This window comes from Leucoraja erinacea, chromosome 16 (genome assembly GCF_028641065.1).
Source record: "Leucoraja erinacea ecotype New England chromosome 16, Leri_hhj_1, whole genome shotgun sequence".
In the NCBI taxonomy this organism is placed as follows: domain Eukaryota; kingdom Metazoa; phylum Chordata; class Chondrichthyes; order Rajiformes; family Rajidae; genus Leucoraja; species Leucoraja erinaceus.
In genome coordinates, this window is record NC_073392.1 from 35,265,168 (window position 1) to 35,285,383 (window position 20,216).

The window sequence follows — 20,216 nt, forward strand, 5'->3', positions numbered from 1 at the left end:
GCCCTCTATTTCAGAATAATAGTGTATTAAGCAAATAACTCGAAACTCGCAGTGACAATAAATAAATAAATAAATATATAGACAGATAAATAAATAAATAAATAAATAAATGAAATAAAGCGCAGCTTTCCAGCCCCATATCCCATTGGACCATCTTCCTCTAGTCGTGCGGTTGGGGGATTGGGGTGGGCCTCACAAGTGGAACAGCTTAGAGCCTCTCTTCATCTAAATCCGACCCTGATCGCATCAGTATCGCTGGCACATTGCAATCCACCCAACAAAGACATTCAGTCTACTCTCCAACAACATGATAGAAGGAGTCAGTCAACAGTGCAGTCAAGTGGCATCTACTCACCACTATCTACTCACCAACAATCAGTCCAGGTTCCGATAAGGCCACTCAGCCCAGCCTTGGACTAAACATTTACAAAAGAGCCAAGTTCCAGTGGTAGAGAAGCAATATTTGACCAAGAGCAGCTTTCTGGACCTATGGTGAAACTGAAATCAATGTAGATGAATGAGGGAATCTCTCATTGATTGGGATGTATACTGCAGAACTTGGCTGAGAAGGGAGGGATATGGATTATGTGCAGGCAGATAGAAGTTGGTCTTGGCATCATGTTTGGCACAGACACTGCGGGCTGAAAGACCTGTTCTTGTACTGTACTGTTCTATGTTCTATGTTCAATGATTCGTTTCATATCCAGTTCAAAGTTAAGTGATAGCCAATCATCTCAGCTCCAGGTTATCACGGCAAGAGTTCCACAGGGCAAGGTTCTTGGACCAACAGTCCTCAGCTATTTTATCAAAGGGTGGCACAGTGACACAGCTGGAACTCTGCTGCTTCCCAGTGCACGAGACCCAGGTTCAATCCTGACCTCGGGTGTAGTCTGTGAGAACGTTGCAGGTACTCCTTGTAACAGCATGGGTTTCCTCCGGGTGTTCCAGTTTCCTCCCACATCCCAAAGACGTATGGGTTTGTAGGTTAATTGGTCTCTGTAAATTGCCCCTAGTGTGTAAGTAGTGGATGTATGAATTGGAATAACAGTGAATTTGTGTGAACTGGTGATCAATAGTAGGTGTGGACTTGGTGAGCCGAAGGGCCTGCTGTATCTCTAATGAAATTAAACCCTTCTTCCATCACAAGATCAGAATGGGGATGCCATTGAAGATTTCCCAATGTTCGGTGCCATTATCATAATTTATCATCAGAAAATAAAGCTCTCCATAAGACGAATGAACAGACAAACCGTTGGCGAGGCTACCATCGAGACAACAAAATCAGTACAAGTACTGCATGAACTAAGATAAAATGAGATGTATTCAAGAAAGAGTTAGATATAGTTCTTAGGCCTAATGGAATCAAGGGAAATGGGGAGAAAGCAGGAACAGGGTACTCCACCACATGGTGCCAAACACTTGTTGAGTTTAGTTTATCTTCTGTGCTTTCTTGTGATCCAGTCTGTCTTTCATCCTATTTTACTGGATGAGCCCAAGAGATTTAAACAACCTCAGCTAACCTTAGAAAGAAAGGATTGAAAGGAGATTGGACGGGAGATTAGTTTGTGTAATGGTCTGGCCTGTGTCCACAATTCTCACTAAGAAATTGATTAGCACGGGTGTCGGGGGTTATGGGGAGAAGGCAGGAGAATGGGGTTACGAGAAAAAGATAGATCAGCCATGATTGAATGGTGTAGAATTGATGGGCCAAATGGCCTAATTCTGCTCCTATCACTTATGAACTTATGATGCAGCCCAGACTATCACACCAACCAACCTCGCTTCCACTGACTCCATTTACACCTCACGCTGCCTCGGCAAGGGCACCAGCATAATCAATGACGAGTTACACCCTGCCAACTCGCTCTCCTACCCTCTCCCATTGGGCAAAAGTTATATAAGTGTGAAAACACACACCTCCAGATCAAGTCAAGTCAAGTCAAGTTTATTTGTCACATACACATACGAGATGTGCAGTGAAATGAAAGTGGCAATGCTCGCGGACTTTTGTGCAAAAAGACAACAACCTATAAACACAATCATAACACACATATACAGATTCAGGAACAGTTTCTATTATCAGGCTGTTATCAGGCAACTGGACCATATTACCAATAACTAGGGAGCAGTCCCGAGCCACTATCTAACTCATTGGAGACCCTCAGACTATCTTTCATTTTTAATATTTTTTATTATTTTATACAATTTTTTAACAAAACAGAACAAAACAAACAAAAAAAATAAAAATAAATAAAAACTGAAAAAGACAACAGGAAAAAAAAGGAAGGAATTAAATAAATAAATAAAAATAAAAATAAAACAAAGCCGCCAGACATAACAGTATTGGTACAATCCACATGGTGCTACACAGTCATGCATTGCAAAAGCAGAAGTAAAGGTCACAGGACTACATCACTGCAGATAATATGAAATAATGAAATTATTGGACTTTGAGACGGTTGATAAATGGTCCCCAAACCCTTAAAAAGTTGTTTGGTACCTTGGAGTTGTAGATGGAGTTTCCATCTGTATGATTATTATCATTTCATTGAGCCATTTTTCGAAGCAGGGGGGTGTAGATGATTTCCAGTCTGTTAGGATCATTTTCTTGGCTGCCACCATACCAAGCATCAGTGCTTGTTGTTCTTCAGACGTGAAGTACAAAGCAGTCTCTGAGCATCCAAAAAGTGCCAGTTCTGGATCAGGGAGAATATCTTTTCCATAGACCCCAGAAAACCACTTAAATATTTTAGACCAGTATATTTGTATATGAGGACAGAGCCAGAAAATATGTGTTAAAGAACCATCTGCACTTTTGCATCTGTCACATAATGGAGAAATAGCAGGGTAGATTCGATGTAATTTGGTCTTTGAGTAATGGAGTCTGTGGATGACTTTAAACTGAATCAGTTTATACCTGACATTGATCGAACAAGTTTGGATTCTGGTCAGATCTTCATTCCAAATGTTGTCAGACACCTCGAAATTCAGCTCAGTAGACCAGGCTTCTTTCAGATGGGTAGTGGATACAGAGGTGGTCAATAGACTCACAAAGCGAGATATTAGATGTTTGGAGTCTGGATAAAGCTGCAGGAGCTCGTAGAGTGGGCAACTGTCAGGCATGGTTTGAACATTTGCAATTTGATCTTTAACGTAGTGCCTAATTTAGCAATGTTACAAAATTTTGAGATTTAAAAAATCAAGTCTGCAATTTATCCCATCAGATAAAGCATAACAATAAGTTTAATTTGACACCTAATTCACTTTCATATCTCAAGTAATAAAAAAGTTATGGCCATTTTCATACTCGGAAATTAGCATCTTGTTCCCTATTGATTTTCTATGGACATAACAAAAAAGCTGTGATCGAGGACAGTCAAAAGCCCATAACCTTCTTAAAAATTAAGAGAACTGAATGAAATTTTCAGTTATCATAGATTGAAGCATTCTGAAACAAATATAAAATAATCTTACTTGGTGGACCTGAAATTAAAGCATATAATTAGTTAGTTACCCAATTGTAGCTAATTTCAAACTTCAATTACTAGATCTAAACATCTATCCATTTCTTAATAAATGATTAACATTTTTAAATAGCCTAAGTGTCCAAATAATATTCACAAATAATTCACAATAAAACATGATTTTTAAATCTCATTTACATCAATTTATAGGCCAAATGGAAGGAATTTAGTGTCCAATTGCTGTAAATTAAAGTCCATTTAAATCAGCTTTCTAGTGGGTTCCTGTGAACGCGCTGGTTTAGAACGTTCACATTGCAGTGGATTTGTGCCCTCAAATGCCCAGAAAAATACTGCGGGATATAAAGAACCCAAAATGAACTATTCGCTATAGAAAACTTTATATACAGGGTTCTTAAGAAGCCCCTTTTAATGTAAAAATAAGGTACATACCTTTAATTGTTTGCTTTAAAAAACCCTGGGGCTGCGAGAGGCCATAAAAACTAATAATACCTTTTGCGACGGGGTCTTTCAGCGATTTTCCGTTAATGATTTACTAGGCTGAACATTTTCGATTGCAGCAGCCTAGTAAAAATCGCGTTTTAAACCCGCCCCCTCTAAACAGCGCCAAAATCGCGCACACGGCCTGGGGGCAGATTCTCAGACACGATTCAGGTAGGTTTTGTAACATACCTACCTAATTTGGAGATAGCGAAAAAAATGAGAGTTGGAAAGGTTAAATTTTGATTTCAGCTGATTAAACGAAGCAAACTTTTTGTCAATATATAGATCTCTGAGGGTCGCAAGGCCCTTGTCCCTCCAGACAGCAAACACCCCATCCGTCTGTGATGGCAAAAAAGAGTGGTTGTGACATATGGGGGTGTAAATAGAGACATTTGACAATGTACTGAAACTTCTTATCTGATTTAAAATTCGAATAGAATTTCTTAAAATGAAGTTCTCACCAACCAACTTATGTGGGGATTCTGTTTTGGAAAAAAGCAAAGTACAGAGGGAGGAATTTTTCACTGCTGTGTTTTCAATGTTTAGCCACGAAGGGGTATTATTATTATTATCCAAAGGTTCATCTGGGAATCCCCATTGCCAGTAAATCAGAGCTCTAGCATTGGCTGCCCAATAGTAGTGCCTAAATATAGGAAGGCCCATGCCTCCCTCATTTTTTGGCTTTTCAAGATGTGCCTTTGATATACGATGGGCTTTATAGCCCCAAATGAATGGAAGGAAAATGGAGTCCAATTTTTTTTTAAATGATGAAGTAAGTAAGAAAAATTGGAAGATTTTGGAATAAATATATGAATCTAGGAAGAGACACCATCTTGATAGCGTTAATACGCCCCACTATAGACAAGGGTAAAATCCTCCATTTCTCTATGTTCAGTTTTAACTTTGTAATCATATCAGCGTAGTTGAGTTTGAATATAAATTTGGGGTTTAGGGGTATTTTGAGTCCTAGATATGTAAAATGGTCATATACTATCTTAAATGGTAGAGCCTCAAGAAAATCTGAATCTATATTGTCTGATAAAGGCATGAACTCGCTCTTACTCCAGTTGACTGTGTATCCAGAAAGCTTGCCAAATGATTTAATAAAATCTAACAAGGGAAGAACAGATGAAACATGCTTCCCCAGTCTATTAGCTAGTATTTTTGTGATAGCCTTTTGATCAAAGTTGAGGAGAGCAATAGGCCTGTAGCTACCAGGTTCCGTTTTATCCTTGTCTTTTTTTAACAGGATACATATATTTGCCTCGTACAGGGACTTCGGAAACCTGTTATTCTTAATCGAATCATTGATCATCCTAATTAGGAGTGGAACAAGCGACTTATGAAATGCCTTATAGAATTCGCAACCAAATCCATCCGGTCCAGCCACTTTACCGGAGGGAAAAGATTTAATAGCCTCAACTAGCTCGCTTTCTAAGAAATTTGAATCCAGTTCTAGCCTGGCTGATTCATCTAGTTTTGGCAAACTGAGGGAGTCAAAGAATCCTGCAAAATCGACATTAGTGGCCCGCGTTTTAGCAGTATATAATTCTGAATAAAATACTTTGAAGCGGTTGTTTATTTCTTTGGGATTGGTAAGCAAATCACCCGTTTTGGATTTGATTTTATGGATCGCACGACTTGCCTGTTCCCCTTTTAATTGTCTGGCCAGTAGCCTCTCTGGTTTATCGCCCAACTCAAAGTGTCTCTGTCTGAGCTTGAGTAGAAGCTTGCCAACATTTTCACTAAGAATACAATTATATTCGTATTTTAAATTCAAGACTTTTTTGTAATCCTCTTGTAAGAGAGAGTTCCTGTAAGTCTGTTCAAGATTTAGAAGTGCATTTTCAATTTCTACCAATTGATAACGCTGTTCCCTTTTTTTGGAGACTTCAAATGGTATTATATGACCTCTCATTACTACCTTAAGGGTCTCCCAGAGTATAGAATCTGATACATCCCCTGTATCGTTGGTTTCAAGGAACTCTGTAAGCCTTGCTGTCAAAAAGTCAATAAACACTTGGTCTGTGAGCAAATACGGGTCAAAGCGCCAACATTAGCTTTGTTTAGGCAGAGCAAGCTTCAGGTCTAGAGATACTGGACTGTGGTCTGATATCAATATATTATGATATTTGGTATGTTTAATGCTAGATATTAATTTTGCATCCACCAGGAAATAATCAATTCTTGTGTATGATTTGTGGACATGAGAAAAAAATGAGTAGTCTTTGTCCGTTGGATGTTGTATCCTCCAGATATCAACAATGTTTCTAGACTTAATCAGGTTGTTTAATGTTTGAACAGATGCAATTGCAGGTGGGTTATGGGTGGTGAGCCTGTCAAGATGTGGGTCAAGGTAACAATTAAAATCTCCGCCCATTATCAAATTGGTGGTGTTGAGGTCTGGAATTAAATCAAACATTTTGCGGAAATAATTTGGATCATCAATGTTTGGACCGTATATATTCAGTAGTGTGATAGGGAGTGAATTAATATTTCCAGTAATCATAATATATCTGCCATTTGGGTCTGTAACCATTGAAACAAGTTGAAATGGGATATTCTTACGAAAAAGAATAGCTAAACCTCTAGCCTTGGATGTAAAAGGTGACTGATAAACTTGAGAGATCCAATTAGCTCTTAATCGCCTCTGCTCTGTAGCTTTGATATGGGTCTCTTGGAGAAACATTATGTCTGAAGATAAAGGTTTCAAATGCGCAAACACTTTACCCCGCTTAATTGGATGCCCAAGGCCACGTACATTCCATGAGACCAACGTTATCTTACTCATATCGTCCTGCTTTACATTGTTAAGTCCTGACATATTCAGCTAAGAAAAACAAAAAGTCACACCATGGTGAAATGAAACAATATAAAAAATAAAAGGTCTGGCAGCTCTGGAAAACATTGAACATTAACGAACCCTGACCCCCTCCCCAAAAACACTTCCCCAAACAAAGCGTTACCTTCCCCCTCATTGTTTAGCAAGGGCCGCCGGGCGTATGGCAAGTAAAATTGTCCCCCAGGCCCACTACCTAACCAGTCTATGAACAAATAAACCAGCTAAGGCAAGCCAAGGGCCTCCTCCGCTCATTCAAATAATGTTGAAAAAGTCAAATTATGCCGTCTTTAGGTGTGCTGAAGCAAACTGTTCTTTAATGCTCTCAGCGAATATTTCCTCTGTCCAACAGGGTCATCCTGTCTGTTCATTTCCAGCGTTGCTTCTCAGGTGCCCTTCCACAAATGTCTTTGCTTCTCCAGGTGAAGTGAAAACCTTCAGTTGTCCGTTGTGTTGAAGCTGGAGTTTGGCTGGGAAGCGCAGGCTGTATTTCACCTCCATCTCCCGCAGGGTCTGCATGACCTCGCAGAACCCACGTCGCTGCTCCATTACCTCAGCTGTGTAATCCGGGAAGATAAAGACTCGCCGTCCATTGTACACCAGAGTCTGTTGTCTACCAAGTCTTATTATCATATCTTTCTCGTGAAAGAAATGGACCCTGGCGATGAGTGTGCGAGGCCTGGCTCCCTCCGTGTAGGTATGTTACAAAACCTACCTGAATCGTGGCTGAGCATCTGCCCTACCCTGTGTACGTGATTTTGGCGCTGTTTAGAGGGGGCGGATTTAAAACGCGATTTTTACTAGGCTGTTCCAATCGAAAATATTCAGCCTAGTAAATCATTAACGGAAAATCGCTGAAAGACCCCGTCGCAAAAGGTATTATTAGTTTTTAAGGCCTTGTATAATATTTATAGTAGTTTAAAAATCACTCTCTCAACCCGCAACCTCTCGCAGCCCCAGGGTTTTATAAAGCAAACAATTAAAGGTATGTACCTTATTTTTACATTAAATGGGGCTTGTAATATAACCCTGTATATATAAAATTTTCTATAGCGAGTAGTTCATTTTGGGGTTTTTATATCCCGCAGTATTTTTCTGGGCACTTGAGGGCACAAATCTAGCGCAATGTGAACATTCTAAACCAGCGCGTTCACAAGAACCCACTAGAAAGCTGATTTAAATTGACTTTAATTTACAGCAATTGAACACTAAATTCCTTCCATTTGGCCTATAAATTGATGTAAATGAGATTTAAAAATCATGTTTTATTGTGAATTATTTGTGAATATTATTTGGACACTTGGGCTATTTAAAAATGTTAATCATTTATTAAGAAATTGATAGATGTTTAGATCTAGTAATTGAAGTTTGAAATTAGCTACAATTGGGTAACTATCTAATTATATGCTTTAATTTGAGGTCATCCAAGTAAGGTTATTTTATATTTGTTTCAGAATGCTTCAATCTATGATAACTGAAAATTTCATTCAGTTCTCTTAATTTTTAAGAAGGTTATGGGCTTTTGACTGTCCAGATCACAGCTTTTTTGTTATGTCCATAGAAAATCAATAGGGAACAAGATGCTAATTTCCGAGTATGAAAATGGCCATAACTTTTTTATTACTTGAGATATGAAAGTGACTTAGGTGTCAAATTAAACTTATTGTTATGCTTTATCTGATGGGATAAATTGCAGACTTGATTTTTTAAATCTCAAAATTTTGTAACATTGCTACTCCGTGGGCTTCGGCTGTTGGGTGCGGTGTGCACGATCAATGAGAAGTGGTTTTTGGAAGTGTGCCTCACCCAGCAATTTTGGGATGAGGGCGCTGATAAACTCTGTTGGTTTCCCTTTCTCTTCTCCTTCTGGAATACCCACAATTTTAATGTTATTTCAACGTGAGCGGCCCTCTAGGTCGTTGATTTTTGCTTGCAGGAGGGTGTTTTCCCTTTGTATTTTGCTTATGTTTGTCTCCATTAGCGTCAGGCGGGTGTCATGCTCTCCAGCTATCTCATCCATGGAATCCATTCGGACCGTCAAGGCATTTCGTGAGGACTGAAGAGATGTAAACTTGATTTCAAATTGATCAAAGCGGTCGTTGATGGCCTTTAAAATCGCATCTGACATCTCTCTCAGCATTGCACCTGTTGGTGTGGAGTGGCCGCTTGCTTCTCCATTAGAATCACTATCTTCACCTTCGTTATCCAAGGTTGCTAGCGGTTTTTGTTTAGCTCTTCCCTTGCGTGTGTCTGGCATTTGCAGGGGTTTTTTTTATGCAGGTCTGCACCACGCCGAGTTGAATAAACAGACTGTGAAAAGTTCTGAGAGCGACCTTGACTAAAAGACGGTAATTTTAAACAATTTAAACTGAACGGAGAGGAGTTCTTGAAAACACGTCTTACTCCATCCGCTGTACACTAGCCCCCCCCCCCCCCCCCCCCCCTCAGACTATCTTTGATCAGACTTTCGTGGACTTTATCTTGCACTGAACGTTATTCACGTTATTCCCTTTATCATGTATATTTACACTGTGTATGGCTCAAGTATAACCATGTCCTGTCTTTCCACTGACTGGTTAGCATGCAGCAAAAGCTTTTCACTGTACCTTGGCTCACGTGACAATAAACTGAACTAAAATAGTAAGATTAAACGAGAACTTACCAGTTTGAAGTTTGATCTTTATTTTATGAGGAGGAACGTTGAGGGAATACGTGAAAGAAGCCCGCTACGACGCATGCGTGTCATCCTTCAAAGCAGCGGTGTGAGGTCACAGATACACTATAATGACCTAAAATAATAAGATTATTAAAGAGATACCAGTTTAAGATATGACCATTCGAGGGTGGGAGCGGAGGGCACGTATTCCCTCAACGTTCCTCCTCATAAAATAAAGATCAAACTTCAAACTGGTAAGTTCTCGTTTAATCTTACTATTTTACTTCGGAGTCACGTGAGTGACTACGTGAAAGATTTCAAAGCTCTGTGACCTCATGCCGTGGAAACGAGTCCATGCTTCACAACTGCCTTGGTAGTTAGGGAGAAATTGTTAATTATATTCAAAACATTCATACCAATTATTTAATGGAAATGATAAATAATATCTAATTAATTCAAATCATAACCCTGTATTCTTCAGGGATAAATTATCATACAGAACTTCAAATGTTCCCCGAAAACGTTCCCATACTGCTAACTGGTTTGTTATAACATTTCTGAAACGTTTTCTCTGACAACCATCCTGCGATCCTGAGGATTTGGTCCATAGATACATCAAGGCTTTTTGCTGCAGATGTAGCTGCAGCCCTGGTGGAGTGATATTTAAATATGTTATTGTCCACTCCCGCCTATCTTAACCCATATTTCAGCCACCGCGAAATGGTCTGAGTTACACTCTACGGTACAGTTTCTTATAGCTGATTAAACGCCATTTCCTTGCCTCTGATAGCCTTTGTACTTTCACTGTATAACAAAACGTGCTTCACTATACAGAGGCGTTTGTCCTCCGGGTAGGCCATCAATTCTATGACCTGCTCCGCTGATCCTGGCCTATTTTGTTTAATAATACGGTCCTGGATCACAAACCCCAAACTTCCTGCCGCCATAGTGAAGCCATCCAGTCTTACTTTTTGCAATAACTGGACCTTATGCGCTGTGACTAGCGCCATCAGCATTACCATTTCATAGTTAGTTTATCCAGATTTAATGCTGTAGCCGGCGACCAATTCCTTAGCAAGGTCAAGACCACACTTACATCCCAGATATAGTAGTATCTTATTTTGGTGGCTTGGTGTTAACATTGCCTCTTAAAATTTTAACTACCAGAGGATGTGATCCCACAGACTGTCTTACTGTTCCTTGCCACCAATAACTTGACAATGCACTTCTGGCACTATTCACAGTGCTGTAACTCAGTCCTCCATAGTGCAGGCTGGTGAGAAACTCTAACACCGCCGGAACATCCTTATTTCTGTGGTCCAGAAGGTTATTATGGCAGTAATTAGTTCATTTTTAATATGACCTAAATACCGTTTTGGTGTAGACCTTCTTTGTGCTGCTGTGATCATGTCCACAGTTCTTTTTAATAGCCCCATGTCCCGTAGCGGTCTTTTAGAGTCTACAACCTACTAAATCAATATTTTCTATGACATGGATAGCTATCCTGAGTTACTGGATGCACCAGTAACTTAGGACTATGTCTTACAGTTATACATGGTTCCAGCACCATGTGCTGTACCCCGGAAAACCATAGTTGGGTAAGCCAATCAGGTACTAAGACATCCCCGATGCCGATTCCTGTTGAATTTCCCTTAGTACCCAATTGATAAAGTAGAAAAGGAGGAAATACATAAATGAAATCTTCCCCTCCCCCTAGTGCAGTGAAACAGCATCTGTAGCTTGTGCCTCAGGATCTGGTACCAATGATACATACCTCGGTAACTGGTGATTTAAACCTGGATGCAATTCTAATATCCGGCCTTACATACTTTACTGTGATTTCAGCAAATACCGTTCTATCCAACATCCATTCAGTACTTTCAATAAATTTTCGTGACCTGGTGTCTGCCACTGAATTAGTATCCCTGGTAGATACGTAGCCGATAACCAAATATTCCTTTGGACACACCATTGCCAAATTGAATTTGCCAATTCATCACAAGATGTTGATATATTTCCACCCATATGACTTATATATGCCACCACCGAGGTATTATCTATCTACCATCTAACATGCTGCAGTTTCATTCCTGAGCAATAAGATTTTAGCCCATGAAATGCACTTAACATTTCTAAGTACTTATACCCTTAGTGTTAAGTAGGTTAGCTTCTTGTATATTCCATCTCCCCCATAGCTCGAGATGGTATCAGTTGTACCGTAACCAATTGCACTGGCATCTGTTTGTAATAGCACAGACGGGTTGTGAATAACTATTGGGTTGGAGCAATACTTAACATTGTGTTCCCAACATTGTAATTCTTTTATAGCTTCTATTGTTAGCTCCATTGGCCAAAATAAATGGCCTCTATAATTTTGAGCCCATTGAACTCTGTGGCTTTCCCTATTAGTAAAGTCATTAACATATTAAATGTGTTAATGGTGTCAATTTTGACTTAAGTGGATGGACAATGAATCCCAGCTGTTCAAACAATTGTTTAGTGGCAACCACTGCCTAACATGCCAATTCATAAGTTATTCCCACAATAAGGATATCATCCAACTATGCCATTACTCTATGATTTTGGTGCTGCAGCAGTCCCAAAGCTGGTTTAAAATTTTTCTCCTGTTGGATATTGAATAGTAAGGATCTTAAAGATTAATACTTGCCATAAAGTAGCCTGCTGAAAACTAACTCTTTAGCACTGATAAAAGTATCCATTTTTAAAATGAATATATTGCACAACATTGTGAAGCGTTGATAATCCATAATAATACGGCAACCCCCATCTTTCTTATTTCTAATAAATATGTTTGAGACAAATCCTGTTGTTCAGGTTTGGTTTATTCCATTATCCTTTTAGTAAGCATGTATATCTGTCCGGTTTATGTTGTACTGGAGGGTTTTGTTTGTGTAGAAACTCTATCAGATATCCCTTAAAACTGCTAAGGATATATCTGTCCATAGATATATTACATCAAGCTTCAACATGAAGTTGCAATGTCCCTCCAACTTCCGTGCTCCCTATTAATGCTGGAGCCCCAAATTCACCTACCTCCATGGTTATCGGTGGTAACCAAGTTATTTTCTTGGTTTCATTCGCGGTTGTGGAGGGCTTAAAGGTTTAGGTTAGGATAGATGCTGACGTAGAGACTTTTGCATCTTCCACAGTGGTCGTCCCGGGCCAAACCCTAAACAGGACGCTGCTGCTGGGTACCTCTGCCCAATTCTTTGTAGTATAATTACAAAAACTACCTCTCTTAGGATGCACATAAGGTTAATGTCTTCCCCAGATATCCTTTGGATGATCTAATCAGCCCCAAAGTCGAGCCTCCTCATCCAATTCTTTAACCTGTTTGGACAGGTCTCCCCCAAATAACGGGGTCTATAGCCCTTTGCTTACATAGTATAGCGAACTTAGGGTCTAGAGCTGGCTGACTGGCCCTCTTTCTAATATATTTAGTTCAAACTGCACATTGCAAAAAATAGTGCTAATGGCATCTTTGTGGTCACTAATTATGTCCACCTTTTCTAACGTGCGGGCCAAAACTGTTATGCCCGCCATGAGACCTTTCAGAGTATTTTGGATTTTAATATCCCGACTCCTAACGGCCTTCCCAACATGTCTGCAAGTACACCTGTAACACTGGCTACATTAAGAGCACCACAATATCCCGGGGTATAAAAGCCTTGCCAACACTTCAGCAAAAGTATTAGCTTGAAGTTGATGGGTTGACATATATTCAATACTCACAGCCATCCTTCTCGAGATCATTCTCAGTGTGTTCCTGCTGGCAGTACTGGCTCATCATGTTCAGCAGGTTGTTTTATCCCACCCTTCAATAGGGGAAGGTGGCTCCATCACCTGCTCAGATTTTACCCCGTCAGACCTTCCATACCCTCCTCAGAGGCGTCTGATATTTCATGCAGCCCTTATGGGAAACTGCTGTGGGACTTATATTTTTTGCCCACTGTGGCTATCCTCCAATCCCGGAGCCTGCCACTGTGGAGAAATTTACTCCAGCCACCGCTCCAGCCGACTTACATGCTCTCGGGCACTAGTCGTCGCGGGTGCTTTAATATATCGGACCGCTCCTGCCGACCTTGGTGCTCTCGGGCACTAGTCGCACGCGGTATTTCCCGCAGCCGGTCCCCATGCCTACGGGCACTGGTCGCTCCCGGCCTCCCGATATACTCATGCCGCTCCTCATGGTCCCGGTACTCACGGGCACCTCTACCCATTTAGGGTGAAGTTTGGCACTTGCTCCCTTATGGGAGATGCTGGTGCCGACATTCATTGCTGCCTGCTGCTGGTCATTAAACAGCAGCGATTCTGTGTGGCAGCACTTCAGTTCTATACTGACGTCAGTAGCTGGCTGCCTGCTGTTCAGAACACAGCAGCAACGTCTGTGGCTCTGCCCTGACGTCCTTAGCTGGCTGCCTGCTGCTCTTCAGAATACGGCAGCAACGTCTGTAAAGAAACAAAGGTAAGGGAAATTTGTTCTTACCTGTACTGGTTCTCAGCCTGCCGTTTGGGAGGAACGTCCTTCCTCCCGCAGCCCCACGGACCCCGTAGCGTAGGTCCTTGGGCTGCTGTCCCAGATGTCGGCTGACGGCTACGGAGTACTCCTGCTCTCGTCCGGGTCCTGCAGCCGCTTCAATCGGCTCCGGAGCCGCTAGCGACTGCATCCAACATAGACTCGCCTGAGTCTGGAAACCCCCGGGACGTGTTGCTTCGCTTCCCGCCCGGCAGCAGTGAATCTTGCCGGTGCGGGGAGCGACGTCGGGCACAGCTGTTTCCTCTCCAGAGGATTCGCGTGCCATCGGCTGCTGCTGGCTGCTGGCTGCCCGCTGTCTCCGCGGTTCTCCCCTCCAGCTTTCCCGCAGCTTCTTGCATTTCCTACCTGCAAGGTAAGTGGGAAAAATTTTGCAGTCTCTTACCTGCTTCTTTCCACTTACCTCTAGGGAGACGTCGTCTCCCACGTCTGACTCGTTCAATGCGTGTATGCGATATGACACGCATGCGTCGTAGCGGGCTTCTTTCACGTAGTCACTCACGTGACTCCGAAGTAAAATTGAAACTATTTTTTTATTGAGATCCAATACAAGTAGCAAGACATGATGGGCCAAGCCTGGTAAACACCTATGATGAGGGTGTTGACAGAGGGCAGAGGGTAGAGCGCAGTGGATAGAGAGCCTCCTTCTCCCCTTAGCACCACAATAGATAAAACAACTTCTGAGTTACCTTTGAAGGAAAGCATTCACTAGTCCCTGCAAGAATTATTGGTTTGTTCAGCAGAGGAAACCAACTGCATCATGTACAAGATAAGATGTACAAGGGCAGCGGTAGAGTTGCTGCCTTACAGAGCCAGAGACCTGGGTTCCATCCTGACTACGGGTGCTTGTCTGTATGGAGTATGTACGTTCACCCCGTGCCCTGCGTGAGTTTTCTCTGGAAGCTTGTTCAACTCCCACACTCGAAAGACATACAGGTTTGTAGGTTAATTAGCTTGGGAAAATTGTAAAATGTCCCTAGCGTGTGTAGGATAGTGTTAATGTGCGGCGCGGACACAGTAGGCCAAAGGGCCTTTTCTGCGCTGTATCACTAAACTAAACAAAACTAAATTAAAATAAATGGGATGAGATCATTCAGTCTATTTGGGCAAAGAGATCTGAAACAGGCAATTTGGGCAAATTGGATAATCTTTTATAAGGTGGACACTTAGAAGACCAACGGAGATACAAAATCCAATGGTGACCCATCTTGAACACAAGCTAATATACATGGCATCCATTATATTGTGAAAGTACATAACGATTCAACGATAAGCCTTTTCTGGACATTAAATAATCAAACTTATCAAGGATGTCCTACCCGAATATGCTCTTGCAGTTCCCACTCAGTTGGGTAGGTCTGATTGGTGCCGAAGTCACAGTTGGAGAACTGGAAGTGGCTAAAGAACATCTTCCTGTTTTCGGGGGTGTCAGGGAAAATTGGATTCTCGTCACGGCTTCCATCTGGCACCAAGTATCTACCTCCTCCCACCCTAAAAGCAAAGGAAATTTCATAACCTTAGTCAAGGCAGGTCACCATGTTACAGCACTATAATATTCTGGCAATTGAATTACAATTGATGGCTACACATGCCAAGCCTCAATCTCGCAGATTTAACCTGCTTCTCCTCTGACATCTGCAGGACTTTGATCGAATAGCAAGACTGGCCTTCAATGAAAACAGAATTTAACATTCTGCATAAAAACAGAATTTAAAACCTCCAAACACTATGAACCAAAGGATCAACAGTCTAGATAGACAGAAAATGCTGGAGCAACTCAGTGGAGATCTCTCCAGAGATGCTTCCTGCCCGCTGAGTACTCCAGCATTTTATGTCTATCTTCGGAGTGAACCAGCATCTGCAGTTCCTCCTCAACAAACAGTCTGCTGGAGGAACTCAATAGATCGAACAGCATCTGTGGGGAGAAAGGACCAATCCTTTTTGTTAGAAATAGCTGGAATTAGGAATTTTCAAATGAGTTTCCTAAAAGCTACAATGTCCTGTAATATCATGTAACTGAACTGCAATCTGGCAATCTTTTGCATAAGCTGACATATCTAATTTTTTAAATGGAATGTAAATGGAGAGGAAAGGAATAGAGACTGTTGCGTGTGGATAAGGAATCTTTCCAGGAAATCCTTACAAGAAGGATGAGGAGAAAGTAACCTGTGGGGTTGAAATGCGAATGCTTGTCAGGTTTTTGAAGGAGAGTGAGATGATCGCTTCACTTCAGTGCTGATCTCAATAAAATATTTCTATTATTGTGATTTTAACACAAAAATGCAAAATAATATGAATGCTAGAAAACTGAAACTAAAACAGAAAATGCTGGAAATATCAACAGACGATCCAGCAATTGTGGGGAAAGATACAGCTAACGTTTTAGGTTAATGTCCTTTCACTAGAGCAAAATGTACTTTGTTTCCAAGTAATAAACTAGAGATAGAAAAGTTGAAATAATGTATTATACCCATCACATCAAGGGAATCAGCGAGCAGAATAAGCTGATCTTTTATATATTCTATCACAAAATATAAATATACTGCACAGAATTATACAAAGGAGGCCTTGAAACTCACCATTTGCTGGGTCTCCAAGCTATCCACTCATTCACACTCCCTTGTAAGATTAAATGTCTCACAATAATTGCCAAATCCCTTTGAAAGGCCTTTATGGATTCTACTTCCATTGTTCTTTCCGACAGCACATTTCAAGTCTCCCATTTAATTAAACATTTTAAGCCAAAATCCTGGAAGTTCTCTTCATGTTCTTGTTCTGGCATTAAGTTTGCACTGTATACATAGCCATTTGAAAGCCACTGGAAATATTTTTTTCTCATTGACCAACTCGCTCAGCTCCAAATATCTCGATCAAATCTACTGTACATGGTTAGGAACATTTTTAAGTGTTCTATTTCTTATCTAATGCGCTATCAAAACAAAACAATATCTCACTAACTAAGGTCACTAAAAGTCATCCTAATTTGTTGGTGAATTTTAAATTCTGAAATGAAAAACAGTAATTCCGAAGCAGATTGATTGTTGTAAGAATGTACCTGATGCCTTTTAGGGGGGAAAAAACAAATCTGCAGTCTCGTTTGGTCTGGCATTTGTGATACCAAACATGCTAAAACCAGTCCAGGGCAGAATGACCTGCGCCCAAATTTCACGGAAGAGTTTAAATGTGAAGTATGAGGTTACGTTGATTGATGTGCCTTGGATGTTATCTGTCAGTTTGGCTGTGTGATTTATGGTATTGATATAGCACTGTTTCCTGGGTGGTCCCATACATGATTTATGGTATTAATCTGCTTTTTCCAGTGGACTGATTACAGGATTGATGATATGTTAACAAAGTAACTTTTGGCCAAATCTGTTGAGAAATGTTATTAATATCAAGAAATCTAAATTTTAAATTGACTTCCATTTTATAATAGTCCGTGGGCCAGAGGGGCCTACCGTGCACCCCTCCTATTGTCAAAGTTTGTTTCTTAAAAAGCAGATAGCAACAAAATTGTTAAAGGTAAACCGTGGCAATCTTTAATTGATTCGTCAGACGGGAGTGGCAAGATCTACAATGAGCACAAATGAGCTCAGTGCTTCTCGTGCTCCACTCTCAGAACACAATTATTTAGCACAATCATACATTTTTCTTATCAGTAAAACTCATACCAAGTCTGAATACGGCATGACTGAAAGATTCTATCACCTTTAAGAGTATAGGAAAAGCTGGGTCCAAATCAAGTTCATCCAATAACAAGTTATTACTTATCTCTGGAGCATCAGCTATTTTTTGCAATCTTGGCTTTTTTATGGCCTTAGAAGAGCACATGTTATTACGCAGGCTTCCATCTTAATGTCTTTATTAAAATGACAACCTGTCCTCCATATTGTGTTCCATATAATTTGCAAAGTCATTCAGACTTGGCACTGAGCCATTCTTTTGTTCTACTAGACCATGCTTTTGTAGTAGAACAACTCCATCTTAGATTTGACTGTTAGCTTTCATTCTCTCCTTTTTATCAAACATCATAACATTCACAATCCTCGGTAGGTACACAAAATGGTTGCAAGCATTAGAGCAATGATTAGCAGAATAATAGAGTCATAATGTATCACAGTAACTCAAAGTCCATCAAACCAATGGTATGGCAACCAGTTCTCACTCTCTTCATTTACAACCATCCTGATGAAGCTTGTTTGGGGTCAATGGATCAGGTGCCACCTGTAGGCGGTGTAATCCTTTCAGCCGATATTCTTGGGATTGTGCCATAAGGTTCGCACCTGTCCGAGGGTGTTGCCAGTCTCTTCGGAGAGCATTGCAGAAGTGCTCCCCCTTCTCGACCTGTGATTGGGGTTCACCACCTTGACCTAGACGCTAGCATATCTGTGGGTTTGGACAGCATCTCCTCCCATTAGGTTTGGGTGGCCTGCTTCCACATCACCATGTAGAAGTGGCTGGAGATTTTAATAAATCAAATCTCAAGAAGGTCATGCCGAACTTCTACCAACACATCACGTGTGCCACCAGGGGGGAAGAGAACTTTGGACCGCTGCTACACGCCGTTCAGGAAAAGCTACAAGGCCATTTCACTCCCTCCCCTAGGAAAATCTGACCACGCTGCCATTTTCCTGCTGCCGGAGTATAAACAGAGGATAGTTCGGGAAGCGGTAGAGACGAGGGACGTAAAGCGGTGGTCCGACCAGTCAGAGGCCATGCTGCAAGATGCACTGAGCGATGTCGACTGGAATATGTTCGAAGCAAGTTCCAGTGATGTCAGTGAGTTCGCGGAAGCAGTCATGGACTTCATCGCAACAATAACCGACAACATCGTCCGCACGGTAAGGGTAAGCACCTTTCCGAACCAAAAACCCTGGGTAGACAGGTCTGTTCATGTGGCCTTGAATGCTCGCACCGCTGCCTACAACTCGGGCCTGGCATCAGGAAACATGGACGTCTACAAGGCAGAGTCCTACCGACTGCAAAGGGCGGTGAAGGACGCAAAAAGGAGGTACAGGGACAAGATGGAGTCACAGATGGAGCAGCAGGACATCAGACACCTGTGGCAGGGGCTACGGATTGTAACCAACTACCGTAGCACCCCACCCTCATCCGCAAGTGCCGGCACCTCCCTAGCTGATGACCTGAACTCCTTTTATGCTTGTTTCGAGATGGGCAACACTACCCCAGGTTTGCCGACTAACGACAATACTGCCAGCGGGCTGGCTACCGAAGCTGAAGGGAGGAATGTGCACACATTCTCGCAGTCCGAGCACGACGTGAGGAGGGCTCTGACACGGGTGAACACGAGGAAAGCTGCTGGCCCAGATGGCATCTCGGGGCTAGTACTCAAGTCCTGTACTACGCAGCTAGCTCCAGTGCTCACAACAATATTCAACCTCTCCCTGGACAAGTCCGTGGACCCTGCCTGCTTCAAAAAATCCATCATTGTACCAAGACAGAACATAGTAGGAATTTACTACAAAACAGATCAATGTGTCCATATACCATTATATAAATAAACTGATCAAGTGCAAATAACAGATAATGGGTTACTAATGATCAGAGTGTTGTCCGAGACAGGTTTAATAGCCTGATGGATGTGGGGAAGTAGCTATTCCTGAACCTGGTCGTTGCAGTCTTCAGGCTCCTGTACCTTCTACCTGAAGGTAGCAGGGAGACGAGTGTGTGGCCAGGATGGTGTGAGTCCTTGATGATGCTGCCAGCCTTTTTGAGGCAGCGACTGCAATAAATCCCCTCGATGGAAGGAAGGTCAGAGCCGATGATGGACTGGGCAGTGTTTACTACTTTTTGTAGTCTCTTCCTCTCCATACCGCTCAAGTCGCCGAACCAAGCCACGATGCAACCGGTCAGCATGCTCTCTACTGTGCATCTGTAGAAGTTAGAGAGAGTCCTTCTTGACAAACCGACTCTCCGTAATCTTCTCAGGAAGTAGAGGTGCTGATGTGCTTTCTTGATAATTGCATCAGTGTTCTCGGACCAGGAAAGATCTTCAGAGATGTGCACGCCCAGGAATTTGAAGCTATTGACCCTTTCAACCATTGACCCGCTGATATAAACGGGACTGTGAGTCCCCATCCTACTCCTTCCAAAGTCCACAATCAGTTCCTTGGTTTTGCTGGTGTTGAGGGCCAGGTTATTGTGCTGGCACCATATGGACAGTTGCTCGATCTCTCTTCT

The 20,216-nt window shown here is 41.7% G+C and overlaps 2 protein-coding genes across 2 annotated transcripts in view; both read right to left on the minus strand.

The window, feature by feature from the left end:
• LOC129704800 (coiled-coil domain-containing protein 3-like) overlaps positions 1-20,216 on the minus strand; it is a 213,945-nt gene that overhangs the window by 72,592 nt on the left and 121,137 nt on the right. The window lies entirely within an intron of this gene.
• The window catches only part of LOC129704803 (coiled-coil domain-containing protein 3-like), a 45,922-nt gene that overhangs the window by 20,318 nt on the left and 5,388 nt on the right, over positions 1-20,216 (minus strand). The window contains exon 2 of the mRNA XM_055648160.1: positions 15,335-15,506. Within this exon, the coding sequence (XP_055504135.1) occupies positions 15,335-15,506 (172 nt within the window). The remainder of the gene's footprint in view (positions 1-15,334; positions 15,507-20,216) is intronic.